This window comes from Narcine bancroftii, chromosome 4 (assembly GCF_036971445.1).
Source record: "Narcine bancroftii isolate sNarBan1 chromosome 4, sNarBan1.hap1, whole genome shotgun sequence".
NCBI classification, from domain to species: domain Eukaryota; kingdom Metazoa; phylum Chordata; class Chondrichthyes; order Torpediniformes; family Narcinidae; genus Narcine; species Narcine bancroftii.
Genome location: NC_091472.1, coordinates 276,910,977 through 276,928,407, shown reverse-complemented (window position 1 = coordinate 276,928,407; position 17,431 = coordinate 276,910,977). Strand labels below are relative to the sequence as shown.

At 41.0% G+C, this 17,431-nt stretch overlaps 1 protein-coding gene across 14 annotated transcripts in view; it reads right to left on the bottom strand.

Annotated features, from left to right (window-relative positions):
* The window catches only part of LOC138761991 (low-density lipoprotein receptor-related protein 1-like), a 1,165,126-nt gene that overhangs the window by 30,867 nt on the left and 1,116,828 nt on the right, over nt 1-17,431 (bottom strand). For 13 of the 14 annotated variants that reach the window (XM_069935089.1, XM_069935091.1, XM_069935090.1 and 10 more), the window contains 3 exons: nt 15,790-15,954; nt 13,846-14,007; nt 12,000-12,174 (listed from right to left, as the gene is read on the bottom strand). In XM_069935089.1, the coding sequence (XP_069791190.1) occupies nt 12,000-12,174; nt 13,846-14,007; nt 15,790-15,954 (502 nt within the window). Of the gene's footprint in view, nt 1-3,850; nt 4,022-11,999; nt 12,175-13,845; nt 14,008-15,789; nt 15,955-17,431 lie in introns of all 14 variants that reach the window. The other variant, XR_011356692.1, reaches the window with a different exon arrangement.

Sequence of the window (17,431 nt, the reverse complement as noted above, 5' to 3'; positions counted from 1 at the left end):
ATGCCGAACTGTAATTGACAAAGACCATCCTGATGATTAACTGTCCAGGTATTCCTCAGCTCTGTGTTGGGGATATCACTAGGGGGTCATAAAGAATGTGGAGGAGCCCACAGAATGGGTGAATTCAATGGTGTGTGTTAATCAGCTTTCTGGAAGATAAACCTTCAGAGGCAGGTGTGGAGCCAGACAAAAGCAAGGTGAAAACAAGTTTAGAGATGCCCAGACCCACTGACAAAAATAAAGGCATATTGAGAGTAGTGGGAATGATCAATTTCATTGGTAAATTTATACCAAACCAGTCTTTCAAAACAACCTACCTAAGGAAGATGTTACAGGATAAATGTGAAGTCAAGTTGACAGACAACCACGAGGAAGAATGGGGATGACTGAAGAATATTCTAACTACAGAACCAGTGCTTTTGACATTCTTTGATGCAACCAGAAAGACGAAAATATCTACGGATGCTTCAAAAGATGGAATAGGTGCCGGACTACTTCAGGCTGTGGGAGAAGATTGGAGGCCAGTAGCATACGCATCAAGGACAATGACATCATTTGGATATTGATATGCAGAGATTGAGAAAGAGTGTCTAGGTCTAGTCAATGGACTCATGAAATTCCACAGCTATGTGTATGTTCTACAAACATTCGTGACAGAGGCAAACCACAAGCCATTAATAGCGATAATCAAGAAAAATCTCAGTGAAATTTCGATGTGAATCCAAAGACTGATGATGAAGCTACAATATTATGATGTTGAATTGGTGAACACACCAGGGGTATCTATTGTGTTAGCTGATGTGTTATCCAGGGCAACGACACAGAGTGAAGCACATGAGAGTTCCACAGAGACACGTAAATCGCCACGTGAATCTGATCATAGAATCTTTTCCCATACCTGACATGAAATCCAAGCAGATCACAGCTGAAATGAAAAAGAGCACAGTTCAACAGAAGGTCATCAAGAACCTGAATGAAGGATGGCGTAGAGGTGAATGTCAGCCATACTACAACATCAGAGTTGAGCTGAGGGTTGTCGATGGGTTCCTACTCAGACAGAGCAGAATTATCATTCGTCACTGTGATAAGAGATGCTGAAAAGGGTGCATGAAGGGCACCTTGGAATGAAAAAAATGAAAGAGGAGGTCCAGAACTGCTATTTATTGGCCAAGGATAATTACTGACATAGACAGGGTGGTTTCCAGCTGCAAAGCAGACAAAGGAACCCATGATAATAACTGACGTAACAGCAGAAGCATGGCAGAAAGTTGGGGCTGATCTGTTCCACATGGATGGAAAAATTACTTACTGGTTATTGATTATCTATCAAACTATATGGAAATTGTGCTGCTTCCTAACATGTCTGCTGCTTGTGTGATCAAATATATGAAATCAATCTTTGCTAGACATGGAATTCCTCAAATTGTCTACACTGACAATGTTACAGATATAGAGAATTTGAGAACCTTGCTGAAGAGTTTGATTTTTGACATGTGACTTCAAGTCCTCTGCATCCCCAGTCAAATGGTAAAGCAGAGAAAAGAGTGCACATAGTTGCTCTAGAAAGCACTAGACAGTGGCTCAGATCCATATTTAGCTCTAATGAGTTACAGAGTTTCACCACTTGAACAGGGCATGTCACCTGCTAAGCTTCTGATGGGATGTAGACTACACACCACACTTCCCTACTCTGCAGACCCAAACAAGAACAGAGATGTCAAAGATATCAAATAGAAACAAAAAAAAACATCTGTGATGGAGACAAAAAACAAAGTATTTCAAGTCACCAAGAGGCTTTGTGTTACTGGCACAATGTGACACAATGAGACTCAGAGATTCCAATACTTGGGACCAAAAGGGTACTGCTCTGGATGAACTAAATCCAAGATCCTACACTGTCAGAGCAGAGGACTGTCAAATACTGAGAAGGAATTGAAAGAGCCTGATTAAAACACAAGAAACACTGCAGGAACAGACAAATGCATAAGATCCAGCCTGCACAGCAACAGAAGAAACACCACCAGTGCTAGAAAGTAATGCACCAGGAGAGCCAACACAAGCACCTGTGTTAAGAAGATCCACCATGTTGTCAAAGCACATGACAGACTGAATCTCTAAAAGAAAAAGTATTGCACACTTAAAAAGTTTGTGCTGCTGATGTTGTGTTTTCCTTTATGTTGCATTTTAAATTGAAATGAATACTGCATTAGTGTGCCATGATCTTAGATAAAATATCTCAAGGAAAGGGGATGTAGTGATAGAGTGCTAGTGATCCTTCTGACCACTAGAGGGAGTCGGAGACTTTTTGTGGCAGCTTTGGTTGGATTCAAGATGAATGCCTTCACACGGTCTTGTGTACTTCAGCTGATAAATTATAGTTGTTTTAAACCAAGGATAGGCAACCTTTTTTTAAACTCACATTCCACCTTAAGTATTCCTTAAGCCATAAGTGCTCTGTGATTAGTCTGTTTTAAAAGAATGCAAGTATCTTTATTAGAATAAAAGAAATATCACAAGACACAGTTGTTGTGATATGTATGTATGGCTGAGAATGGGTAGCTGGCCTGCCCACTGTTGACTCACTCCCTAGTAACTCCTCCCCTTGTGACCTGGCCATAAAGATTGATCTTACTCCCCCTGTCTTTTATTTGAGGACATGGAATCAAGCCAGCTACAATCTAAAGTGTATTAAAGACTATCATTTCTCACTCACTGTCTTTGGAGTTATTGATAGAGCATAACAATTTAATTTCCACATGGGGTGTGCAAACTACTGTGACTCAACAGGCTACACATCGATCCGCAGACACCTGGAGCTGCTGAACAGCATAAACAGTGGATTGAGTGGTTCTCAAATCTTCTGGAAATTGCAGCGAACCTTGTGGACTTGGATGAGAAGAGGCTCAGGGTCCTGCGAATAAGATTCAGCCGCTGAGTGTACCAGGTGATCAGAAGCTGCACGACCTACCCAGCTACAATGACTGAACTCTGCAACCTCTATCAACAGTGGGTGAACAAAGTTTACTCACGATACCTCCTGGCCTTGAGGAAACAGCTGCCTGGTAAGTCTATGGATGAGTTCCTTTGAGCCCTGCACAACCTGGGGAGAGACTACAGGGGCAATATTTTGATCCCGGTCTCTGCAGACTAGTGTGTGAAGGAGTTGATTCGGGATGAGGTCTGACTACATCTGTCAGTGACTGCTTGAGGAGGACAGGCTGCCTCTGAAGAGAGCCCTCCAGCTTGCTAAAACACTCGATTCAACCCAATGCAATGCTGATTCGATCGTTGCCATTAAAATGGGTCCTCCATGTGCAGGTCGTGGGCACCACCATTTTGGGATTTAGCGTCAGAGACTGCCTCCGTGCAAGGAGGCCACAACCCCACCTCTGCTGCCACCACAATGGAGCACCCAAAGTGCTAATTCTGTGGCCAGCTGAAGCACCCCAGATGACTCTGCCCGGCGAAGGAAGCCACCTTCTCAGGGTGCGGGAAGAGAGGACATTTATCTGCAAGTTTGTGTCCAAACCTTCCCAATCCAGCAAATCCACATAAAGCCCCCAGAGTCGGGCCATTGCCCCCGACGTCACTGCCAGTCCCGAATGGCTCAACCATGTGCATGACCCAGGAGTCGCCATCTTACCAGTTGTCACTTCTGTCTTCCTGGACAATATCACTTCCACCTTCTACCTCCTCCTGGATGATGTCATTTCTGCCTTCTTCCTCCTCCTCGCCTGTTGCAACTGCATGGTCAACATGGGTGCTGCTATCTTACCGATTGGCCCCCCCCTTCGACAGTGATGACAATCCAGTTCTAGCACCCTTAATACTGAACAAAGGTAGACCTCACCTGATTGCCCACTTGATGATGGAGATTGAAGTAAATGGAAGAAGACTGCCTGTTTGACAGTGGGAGCACAGAAAGCTTCATCCATCCAGACAATGCCAACAAATTCTCTTTCTCGATTAGACCAATGAGTGGTACAATCTCAAAGGCCGAAAAGGACCAATCCACTGTGATCTGTGGGTATTGTATTGCATTATTAACGGTTGGGGGGGGGAAGGGCGAACATTATGATAACTTTCATTTACTTATAATGCCACAGCTCTGCTTGCCGATCCTCCTGGGCCTCGACTTCCAAAGTAAGTTCAGGAGTGTGATGATGGAGTTTGGAGGACCACAACCACACATAACAGTACACAAACTCTAGCTTACGGACCCACTCGCCCCAGCAGCCAGCCCCCACTTGCGGCCTCTCCAACCTCCGCATACCCCCTCCACCATTATTTGACAACCAGAACCCGGACTGAAAGTCCATAGTGACAAAGAGCAGGTGCTGTAGCGCTGAGGACAGGGCATTTATAAAGTCCAAAGTGCAGCGACTCCTGGTGGAGGGGGTCATAGATAGGCTCAGTTCCAGCCCATGGAGAGCCCACATTGTGGTGGTCAGGGGCAGGAGTAAACCCCATATGGTGATTGACTAGAGCCAGACAATCAACCGCTTCATGAAGCTGGATGCTTACCACCTCCCCTGGATTGCCAACATGGACAATAAGATCCCCCAGTATAGGGTGAAATCCACCATTGACCTAAATTTGGCCCACCTCCAACTCACCCTTTGCCCACCAGTATACCGCATTCAAAGTGGATGGCAGGATCTTCCACTTCCTCTGGGTCTCCTTCGGAGTCACTATGGCATCTCCATGTTCCAAAGGGAAATGGATCGAATGATAAACAAACACAAATTGATGCCCATGTTCCCCTGACTAGACAATGTCACCATCTGGGGCCACGACCAGCAGGACCACAGCACAAATTTTGCAAGATTTCTTCACACAGTTAAGTCCCTCAACTTGACTTATAATAAGAAGTTTGTGTTTAGCACAGTTCACCTGGCTCTCCTCAGATGCGTCATGGCACATGGTGTCATTGCCCTGATCCCGACCGCATGCGTCCCCTCATGGAGCTCCCAATCCCACACAACCTCAAAGCGATAAAAAGGTGCCTGGGGTTCTTTTCCTACTATGTCCAATGGACAGCCAACTATGCCAAAAAAGCCTACCCCCTGGTAAGATCCTCAACCTACCCCTTTTTGGCAGAAGCCTGGGCTGCATTCGTCCACATCAAAGGAGACATCACCAAAGCCACGATGTATGCCGTGGATAAATCCACCCCATTCCAAGTGGAAAGTGATACCTCCGACTTTGCACTGGCCACCATTCTCAACCAAGCAGGCAGGCCAGTAGCATTTTATTCCCGCACCCCTCACAGGACAGCACTCCTCTGTCGAGAAGGAGGCACAGGCGATTATTGAGGCAGTCATTACCTAGCCATCATTACGGACCAATGAGTTGTGGGGTAAAATCATGAATGACAAGATCCTGAGGTGGAGAATCAAAGTCTCCACCTATAACTACAATATCCTATACTGACCAGGCAAGCTCCATGACCCCAGATGCCCTATCTTGGGGGACTTGCACAAGCATGCATCTCGGCCAACTCCAGTCCCTCCACGACGACCTCTGCCACCTCAGAGTTACAAGACTGTTCCATTTCCTTAAAGCTCAGAACCTCCCATACTCAATTGAGGATGACAGGTCTCTGACCAGACAGTTTTGGATCTGTGTGGAATGTAAATCACAGTTCTTCCAGCCCAACCAGTCACACCTCATCAAAGCCACGTGCCCCTTTGAACGACTCAGTATCGATTTCAAGGGGCCCGTACCTTTGTCCAACAGGAAAGTCTATTTCCTCAATGTCATCAATGAGTACTCCAGGTTCCCTTTTGCCATCTCCTGTCCCGACATGACCTCAAGCACTATCATCAAGGCACTCTGCAGTATATTCACCTTCTTTGGTACCCAAACTATATCCATAGTGATTAGAGGTTCTCTTTCATGAACAATGAGCTGAGGCAATATCTGTTGGCTAGAGGCATAGCCACGAGTAGGACCACAAGCTACAACCCCAGGGGGGTCGGCCAGGTAGAGAGAGAAAACACCACTGTGTGGAAAGTAGTCCTCCTGCCCCTTGTCAAAAGGCTTGGAAGTCCTGCTGGAAGCACTCCATACCATCGATCCTTCTTATACACCACTACCAACATGAACCCATATGAACGCATATTTTTCTTCCCCAGGAAGTCGGCGACTGGAACCACACTGCTGCTCTGGCTCTTATCTCCAGGACCCACCCTGCTGTGTAAACATGCAAGAGATCATAAGACCGATCCGTTGGTCAAAGAGGAACATCTCCTATATACCAACCCTCAGTATGCCTACATGGTATACCCCAATGGACATGAGGACACAGTCCCTGTCTAGGACCTGACGCATACCAGAGACCCCTACCCACTCCCTACCCCATACAACCCAGGCCCTAACTACACCTCCATCACCCCCTTAGCGACCTGGAGCAGGTTAGCCCCCATGCCACACACACTGGACCCCCTTCCAGCTGCTCTGACACCACAACTGCTCCCACAGACAACCAAACCCCACCTCCTCCAGAGACTGCCCTCCCTCCTTATCCTCAGGACACATGACCGGCAATGGAACCGACCAGTACACCACTGACATAACTGCACAGGTCACAGAGGCAGAGGAGACCAGCCGACCAGCTGAGCCTCTAGTATTTTAACCAGGTGGGGTTTTTGTTTTAAAAGAGTGGGGTGAATGCGGTAATATGTATATATGTATGACTGTGTATGGGTAGTTGGCCTGCCCACTGATGACTCGCTCCCTAGATACTCCTCCCCTTGTGACCCGGCCATAAAGGTTGACCTTCCTCCCCCCTGTCCTTCATTCGAGCACATGGAATTGGGCCAGCTACAAACTAAAGTGTATTAAAGCCTATTGTTTCTCACTCACTGTCTTTGGAGTTATTGATAGAACATATCAACAGTATAATAAGATTTTATTTGTGAGCTACCTTGTGAAGTTAACCTAATTTGAGTATAAAAGATGATGCAAAAGAAAAACAAATGTGCATAGTAAAGGTTATAAAGAAAAGGTCAGTAAAATAGTGTAAGAACAGCAGTACTAATGAGATGTCCATTCAACGATCTGTAAACAGTGGGGATGAAACTGTCTGTAACTTCTGCCTTATGGCAGGGGGAGTGTGAACAGGGCGGATGGGTCTTTAAGTCAAGCCAAGTCAAGTTGCATTTATTTGTTGTCCATTCCATAAACATTGCAGTGTCCAGTGAAAAATGAGATAGTGTTTCTCCAGACTGTGGAGTTGGCGATTCACATGGATAAATTACATCAGAAACTTTTTTATTAATAACATATCACTTATAAATATCATATTACATATGCTAGTCCTGTGTGCCCCTGGAGTTCAGAAATCTCATGGCTTGGGAGAGAAAGCTGTTTCGCAATCTGGTCCTGAGGACCCAAATGCTTCAGTACCTCTTCTCCAGATGGCAGGAGGGAGAATAGATTGTGGGAGGAGTGTGTGGAGTTCTTCACAATGTGTATAGCTTTCCACAAACAACGGTCATTATAAATAACCATTATGATAGGGAAAAAGACTCCAATGATACCCTTAGCAGTCCTTATTATCCACTGCAGGGATTTGCGCTCAATTCCTGAACCAGACGATGATGCAGTTACATAAAATGCTCTCAATGCATCCCTTGTAGAATGTAGTGAGGGTGGAGGGTGGAAGTTGAGCTTTCCTCAACCTCTGCAGGCAGTAAAGGCATTGTTGGGCCTTCTTGGCAATAGATCTGGTGATTGGGAGACCAGGAGAGATTATCCACTAGGTGCATGCCAAAGAATTTGGTACTCTTGACTACCTTGACAATTGAGCCGTCGATGGTCAGTGAAGATTGATTCCCAGGGCTCTCCTGAAGTTAATCACCATCTCCTTTGTTTTGTTGACATTCAGGTGTAGATTGTTGTCTCTGCACCAGTCCGTGAGTGATTGAACCTCGTCTCTGTAAGCTGATTCACCACTCTTGCTGATGAGCCCTATCACGGTTGTGTCGTCAGTAAATGATGATGTGGTTAGAACTGTGTCTCGCTGCAAAATCGTGGGTCAGCAGGGTAAACTGTAATTGGCTGAGCATGCAGCCGTGGTGGAGGGTGGGGGTTGTGCTCAGTGTGATTGTGTTGGACACGCTATTTCCAATCTGGACTGATTGAGGTCTTCCAGTCAGAAAGTCAAGGATCCAATGTCAGAGAAAGGTGTTTACGTCCAACAGGTTCAAATCCTAATCAGGTGCTGCAGTGTAATTGTGTCGAATGCTGAGCTGAAGTCTTTGAACAGCATTTGAGCATACAAGTCTTTATTTTTCATATGGGTAAGGGCCAGGTGGAGCGTGGTGGCAATGGAATCTTCTGTAGATTAGTTGGGATGGTACACAAACAGCAAGGGGTCCAATGAGGGGGCAGCTGAGCCTTAATGTGCTCCATGACTAGCCTCTCGAAGCACTTCATGACGGTGGACATGAGTGCAACAGGATGCTTGTCATTAAGACAGGACACTAAGGGCTTCTTCAGCACCTTGCAGCACATTGGTATGACGGCGCTGCTCAGGGAGATGTTGAATTTGTCTGTGAGGACATCAGCTAGTTGGTCCGCACATCCTCCAAGCACCCTGCCAGTGATGTTATCTTGTTCCATAGTTTTATGAGGGTTGACCTTGAGCAGCATCCTTCTTACTTCAGCCTTCGTGAGACGCAGTGACTGATCATATCAAGGAGCTGTGGATTTCCTTTTCTCCATGACATTTTTCACCTCAAAATGCACATAGAAGTCATTCAAAGTGTCCAGAAGAGAGGCATCCCCAGCACAGACAGCTGGTGTGGCTTTGTGATGGCACGGATGCCCTCCCAAATGTGCCGTGTGTCGCTGCTGTCCAGGAAGTGACTCTGAATCCTCCAGGCAGGAGCCCTCTTTGCCTCTCTGATAGCATTGGACAGCTTAGCTCTTTTATTGACCAAGACTGCCTTGTCACCTTCCTTGAGGACAGAGTCTCAGTTCTTCAACAGCACACGCAACTCTGCAGTGATCTTTGGGTTCTAGTTGGAGCGAGTAGTGATGGCTGCTTTCTCATTGCAGTAGGAAGTGTAGATGTAGTCGCTGGAGGTGAGGTTGGTTTGTATGGTTCCTTGAGCCACATTTTCTTGCTATCTACACTTGCTAATATAAAAGTCAGGATGTGCTGGAGGACAGATACTTGTGTAGTTGATCTCCTGCTCCTCTGTTGACGAAGTAGAGGTCATTTATGTTGAGATCAGGGGTTGGATACACTTTGCTTTTGGCCTCTTGGGTATATATCATCCATATGTTGTATATATAGCAAAATCCTATCCGTTTTAATGAGGAGCTATCAAAAGATCATAAGGATGGACCATCAAGATTATTTCAAGGACATCCAATTGCTTGTTCATAAATAATTCTTAAAGATTGATTTGTTCATAGGATTACAAAAGTTGATGTGGCAAAGAGCATATGATTTGGTCAATTTTGGTCCATTATATGGATAAGCTATTTTGCATATTAAATAGATTTATCAGCATCATTTGAAAGGATTTCTGTGGTGGGAAAAAATAACTCCAAACAAATTGAAATTGATGTTAGAGATCCAATGAGATGTGTTGAAATGCCAAATGTAACCATCGGTTCCATCAGCCCCAATATAACACCTTGTCTTTTTTTGAACAAGTTGATTTTTTTTTAAGATTGGTATTTTCTCAGTTTTCCAACCTTAACCTTCTACAGACAGAGTCATTTTGTGAAAATTCTATTTAAATTATTTTCTTTAAATAATTTGTTATGAGAAACTATAGCTGTCAGCTGGGTTGTCATGACTCTAGACTATGCTATATTCTTTCTTCTTTTTTTTCTTTGGCTTGGCTTTGCGGACGAAGATTTATGGAGGGTTATGTCCACGTCTGCTGCAGGCTCGTTGGTGACTGACAAGTCCGATGCGGGACAGGCAGGCACGGTTGCAGCGGTTGCAAGGGAAAATTGGTTGGTTGGGGTTGGGTTTTTCCTCCTTTGTCTTTTGTCAGTGAGGTGGGCTCTGCGGTCTTCTTCAAAGGAGGTAGCTGCCCGCCGAACTTAGACCATGCTGCTGACTATACTATATGATACCATATAAAATATGCAAATTATGAATGTATTTTCTTCTGACTTTTAAGGAGCTTTAAATCTGACAAATCTTTTATAACAGGAGACATGAGCTCATGCAAACAGGATGGGTATTCAAATTATAATTCTTCACAGGATAATTTAATAGATCTTTTGTTCTACCCAGTGTGAAAGTGAATCAGATTAAGTGGTTTTCCTGGTTCTATTCAACACAAATTTGTGAGGATAATTAGTGTATATTAATTCATACAGCAAGCATTGTTCAAGATATCAATGTTACTGAACCACAAATGAACAGGTAGAACCAGAAGTACAATGCAAGAGTAGGTAAAACATTAAGGTAGTGCTGATGAATCCATGGTGCTCCGGAAAAACTAAATGTTATGGGAACCTTGAGGAATATGCTCAACAAAAGAATATTGCTTTGGTAGCTCTGATAAAGGGTCTTTAACTTTAAACATCATATTTTTCTTCCCATGGTTGCAGTCTGACCTGCTGAGTGTTTCCAACATTTTTTTTTACAATTCTGTTTTTAATTTATGTTAGCCTGAATATGCCTGAGATTGTCTGATCTCAAAAGCTAAGCAGGCTCAGGACTGGTCGGTACTTGGAGGAGAGACTGCCGAGAAACACTAGATGCTGTAGGATTTTTGACAAAGTGGCGACTCTCTGCCTGTCCTAAAGAATTTCATGTATGTTACATTCCAAATGTGGTATTATGTGACAACAATGGAACCTTTAACTTTATGTTTTTTTTAAAATTGTGAGAGTGTCATCTCATCGCAGATAGCACTGCAGCAGTTTCTCAGGAAAATAACGAAGGCACAAGTTATTTCAGCCATAACCTTTCAGTCACTATTTGGTGAAAACATAGGCTGTTCACTAATTCCTGTGTTAAATTTAGGTCTATTAACTTTCACTCAAATAACAAAGCTGCCTTGGGCTGTGAAAACAAGGCCTGGATAAAGTAGAAAGTTTGTCTAATAAGTGGTAAATAATACATCACTCAAACGTCATTCAATGACAATGAGTGAACTTTACTAATTTGCTCTCAATATTAAATGGACTTATCTGAGAATCTTCAAATGTTAATGTCTTGGGAATTATTATTGCTTTTAAAAATAAGCGTGATAACAATACAAAATTAGAGGCTGAAAATTCAACAGTGATTGGCTCATCCCTTGATTTCTCAAAGTCCACTTTGCAAAATATACAAGTCGAGTGTGATTTAATAAATTCCACTTGGCCAAATGGCTGAATCTGGAATATCACCCATGCAGCCCAACTGCATCCAGAACAAACAATTTACTTGAATGGTACTGAACCAGCTTGTTTAAATGTCTGCACCAACTCCCATTACCACACCTTGACTGCAGCGTTGACTATCCACAGAATATACTACAACAATTCAATAACACTTTTGTTGACACCTCTGAAGCCCTACCACCAACAATATGAAGGGCAAGGTTGACAAATATTCCTGAGCATCAAGACAAATAAATGCACATCCTGAAGACAAAACAATTAAAAACTTACACTTTTTGATTTTTTTTTGGTATGCATTTCTCTTGAATTCCTGCAAAGAAGCAAGATGGTGCAAAAAAATGTCCTTTGTATAACAAAATCAGCAATTCATGAATTTTGTAAGCACAATATTAGCCGGAATTAATTTGATGATAACTTAAAGAGTGTTAATATTAAATCTCAGCCAAAATATATAATTTGACTGAAAAATTAAAAAAAAGGCAGGCAGCTAATCTGAATGAAAGTTGTTTGAGTCTATCACACAACTTGCAGAAAAGGATGGAGAACAGTTGCAGGTAACCAATAGTTGGAGTACTGGGTTGCTCTTTTACTTCATTACAATGAATTTTAATATTCAACAAAATTTGACTTACTTGCAGGCTACCTGTCCGGTATCTTTATCCACAACACACTGTCCATCATGACACACTGTACATTTATCCACTTCGCATTTTGGCCCATCGAATTGTGGCGAGCAGATGCAATGTGCATTACCGTCACTGTTTATCCTGCATGTTCCTAAATTCATGCAGTAGTTATAGCACATATCTATAAATCAATGAAGTGTACTTGTTAAATTCATTTTCTGTAATAACTCAAATTTTAATGATCTCAGTTGTAAGTACTTGCATTGAAAATAAAAACAGTCTTCGTGGGCACTTAATTTCTTAAGGTGAGACAATTTTATTTTTAAAAGCATGACTTTCCCAATAAGTAGTGATGTGCCAAGGTTTACCTTAAAACTTGCAAATGCATCTCATCTAGAGGTTATTTCTTATTCAACCGATAAGTTGTTTTCACTGACGATTACCTGAGTAAAATCTTTGCAACAAAACATTAATTTGTGTAAGAGAAATGTTGATTTGAAATCCGCTGATATATCCTTTTTTTAAAATAATTTGGAAAGGTGCAGTATGTTAAGAGAATGTACAATAAACATGCGGGTACTGAGAAATGTGGAAACAGAGTTCGACTGGATTAGGTACATCATTGAGAAGGACAGAAATATAAGGTGGTTCAAGGTGTAGGATGTAAGATCAAAGAGATTGTGTACACCATGATGAAGATTTGAGAGGATGAGAAAATGTTTCGAATTGAAAAATAATTGTACAGGCTGGTACTGTTTTCACTGGAACAGATGAGTCTGTGGGTACTCCATGGCAGCTACTCTCCACTGGGGCCATAAGGCATACTTTGGGGGGGCGAACTGACAATTTTTTTTTCTATAGTTAGGAAGAAAGAAATATGGAAAAAAACAACTAAACTTGACTGCTTCAAAGGGTAGTGGGCCCATAAACTTTGAGCAGACTCTTAAGGGGGCCATAGCCCAAAAAAAAGAGTTTGAGAATGGCTGCTCTATGACATGTAAATAAAGCTCCGTCATTGTTGATTTATTCACTGAAGTAGATGAAAGGATGGGCTTTACACTCAAGATCCACAAGTCAAAGCTCCTTTGGTAACTGTTCCCACAGCATCATCTTGCTCTTCATCAAAATATTTCACAAAAAAATACATTTCTGGGAAGTAGTTCTTGGCAAAGCCAGATATTGATAATTAAATTAATGATTCTTCATTTATTAGCATTGTATTTGGCTGATTGCAAAAGTCAGATAAAAATTCCATCAAAACATTTACCTATCATTTTTCAGATATCAAACAAACTATTGAAATGCCAATATATTTAATTTGGTTTCAGATTATAACACAGAAACAATAGGTAAAGTATTGTAAACTATGTAAGCATCATTTCAATCAGTTGAAGAAATAGAATGGCAAAATTTGGGTCACTCATTACTGAGGAAGACAGAAATTAATAACAAAGAAAATGACCAAATATTCCTTTACTTCAAATCCTAAATACTTTGTTTTTATACTTTGCAGACATTTTATTCCCTTAACTTCAACTTCAATCAAAGTTACTTAGATCTAAAAAAAATTGTTGCTTAATTTGTTTTTTCATTTACCCTTCTTATTGTTCATGTCCATAACTAGTAGGTGATCTCAAAACTTGCGTAAAATCTATCTGCTCTATTTCAGTATTTTTCTTCCATTTCTTGCAATCTTATTCAATATTGTTATTAATTTCTCCATGCCATATTCATTAATTTAATTCCTCCTCCTTCACCAGCTATTCATTTGCACTTCTATTTTTTCACTCTAGTTCCTCTACCAGAGAAAGTATAAGATTTATCCTGTGAAGACCACAGTCATGAAACTCACTGTATTGACACCTGTCTCCTGTAAAATCCGATGGGCAATAACAAAATGGTTGATTTCCTGTGTTGATGTCACAAATCCCTTCATTGAGACAGAAACTGTCACAAACTTTTTGCTTGCAGGTTGGGCCAGTAAATCCTATTGGACACCGACAAGCTGGTTTTCCTAAACAGGGTTGAGAGAAACAAATGAGAAATAGAAAGACTTTTCACAACTGCAGAATCACTGAATGCATGCTTTGGAGTGAACCAGTAAAAAATGAATCAGAGCATGGCTTAAATTGTTTAGCAAAATTATTGGATTAATAGTGAAACCTTTACTACACATCAACTTTTGTGCTTATGCTCTGTGACTGGCATTCAATTCTAGATATAAAGGTGCACAATCTTCAGCCCACTTTGTTCTGAGAGATGTGCCAGTGAGTTAATTTGTGAGCTCCAAACCTATCTCCTGACCACCTATACTGGAAACAAACTTCATCTTCAGTTGACATATCACCGATATCGAGGTAAGAAATGGGGATAGTTTTAGGGAAATAATTTTCTTATATTGCACAAGTCAATTTCCATTAGCTGTCTTTATGGTCGATTAGGTACATTAGAAAGAAATATTCAGATTATTGGCAACATGTTGAAATTTCTATTTAAAAAAAAATGCATAATGAAGTGGTAGTACAAGCAATGCTTAAAATACGATTAAGCAATGACATGCAGAATGACTCCCTGGTTAGCACAGCATGTCAGTTTGTCTTCATTTTCCTTTTACTGGCATTAAGATTCCTTACCACTGCTGGATGGAAGAAAATAATTTAAGCTGTAAAAGTAAATTTGCACTATTCACAATTGACTCATCTGTCATGATTTTATTGATAACTCAAATGGGACATTAAAGTCGACACATTATAACTGCGTGTGTGTGAAGGGCAATAACATTCGAGGGACAAAGTAGCAACAATGGGCTGGATGTGATGCATCCATCACACATAATGAAAGTTATTCATTAACATTTAGCAGATAAGGGGCTGCATCTGTAAACATGACTTCATATTGCATGACATTTCTGAAATACCACAGATGTTTTATAAGAGGCAGCACAGATTTGCAGGGAGACAGGAGTGGAACATTAATGCTTCTGGGCATTGTCTGAATAACAAGCATTTTCAAACTATTACAGGATGGAACATTTCGAAAGAAAGATAATATGATTAAAAGCCATTCTCAACTTTTACTTTCATATACTCATGTATAATTAACTGTAGAGAAAAAAATTAAAAGAAATCATATTCAGATTAACACCAAACTTGGCGTCTATTCATTCCAAATCTGAAATATACAGGACAATGTGTAAAATCAAAGAAATATTAGTAAGTGACTCAGGTTTTTCATATATTCCCACAAGGAACACAGCTGACTAGAAATTTGGATCTGTTGCGTTTTTTTCCCCCTTTTTTTCTGGTATAAATTCAAATAATTACGTCCAAGTCAAATCATGTTTTGCCCTTGCTATTTGACTTTGGCCCCTCAAGAGACAAATCTCCCAACATTATTCTCCCCCTCCACTGCCAATCTCTCCATTTGGGTCAGAACCCCACATCATGATCAATCTTCTGACTGTGTCCCCTGACCTCCCATCCAAGCTTAGCTTGAACTCTTGAACTCTCATCCTTGCTAGCCACCCCTACTCTCTCTCATAGTTCATGAGAAGAGTGCAGTGACCCCTTAATTGCACACATGGGTGCAGGGTGAGTTTTCAGCTGGTGTGTTAAGTCTATCTGTCGACAGGATCAAAATCAGACAAAGTTTGTTTCTTTGATTACATGGAGTATTAGTGTTGACACAATGTGAATGTCTATTTTAATTCTACAGTCACGGTTATGAAATGATCAAGTGTATTTTATGCAGTCAGATTAAACATTCATTGATGCTACTTGGCAGCTATTTACAATACCTAATGTTGATGCTGAACAGATTCCTCCATTTTGACAATAATCTTTGCACTGGTCAGTCTTGCATTCCTGTCCTGTATATTGAGGTTTGCACTTGCACTTTGGCTGGTCACGCTCATTCATAAAACAAGTTCCACCATTTAAACAAACGAGGTTACAGTTACTTCCTGCAATAAGAACAGGAACAGATATCAATATATCGTTCAGATTTGGAACTTGCTGATACTGAAACAAATTTCATTTTTAGAGAAATTTGCATCCAAAGATTTAATTTTCAGATTTTCAAAAGAAATTAAAAAAAAGTAAATTTGCATTTTATATTGGATTTTTCATCCCTGGAAGTGTACATAATCATTTAATGTTTTGAAATATAGATACTTTGGATCTATTGAAAAGCTGGAAGCAAGTTAAAACACAATAAAGAAATACAAATGAAAATGTGACAATAACCAATTTATCTGGCTTAGCAATGTTGATTGATGGATGCAAAGTTAGTGTATGTACAATCTGGTTAGCTAAGGGGGTGTGTTGTTTGCGTTAGGAGTGGTACAGTTAGCATAGGGCTGGCATGGTTACTGTAACATTTAGTGCAATGGTAATAACAGCCCCAACAACCCAGGTTTGAAACTGGCACAATCTGTAAGGAGGTTATACATTTTCTCCATTTCAATATGGGTTTCTTCTGGGTGCTCTGGCATCTTCCCTCCCTTTAAAAGCATAGAGGAATTGTCGGGTAATTGAAGAATTTAGGCAGCGTGGGCTCATGGGCCAAAAGATCCTGTTACCACGCTGTATATCCGAATTTAAAAAAAATATATATGTAGTGCTTTATTGTGGTCGATTGGGTCTTATGCTTTTTCTATATGATATAAGATGGCAAAAGGGATTTTGCTTTTATATGGTCATAGTCAGCAATTCATTGGAATACTAGCCAAGAAAATGTGCACAGATCTCTGGAGCAAGACAAAAACCTGTCATATTCTTACTCACAGGTAGCAGTACACAATTTGGGTTCAAGAATAGAAGTGTCAAACAAATCAAGATTCCTTTATTACCATGCAGATAAATACATAAAATTTCTTTTGTTGGCCCATAAAAATAATTCAGGTTTCTTAAAGTATCCCATGGGAATACTACTTCAATAGCATGGTCATTAAGTGGGCTGCTGTAAACTTCATTTTGTCCAGGAAAATCACTGTTTAACTGGAGTACATAACTTTATAATATCAATATTTCGAATTCAGGTCTTTGTGTCCTAAATAGAAACTACTTGCATATGTGGAATTTCTTCTTCAGATTTTATTTTATCATTTAGAATATGATAAATATCTTCATAACCAGAAGCAATTGAATAATTCCGAAAAACGTAATTATTTATGAGGGCAGATGGTGGCCCTTTTACTTTAATCACTTTTATTAACATAAGACAAGAAAAATTGTACAGTGATATCACTCTGACATTATCATTCCATATCCATGGCAATAAAATTTTACTTCCATTTGTGTGTCAGGTATGGAATTATCTTAGATGAGAGAGTATGTGACAAGGTAGTAGCCTATCATACGATTGAAATGACACCATAAATCAAACCTATGACACTGAAGTGGTTTATCAATGTAATTTCATCCAAATGTATCACATTT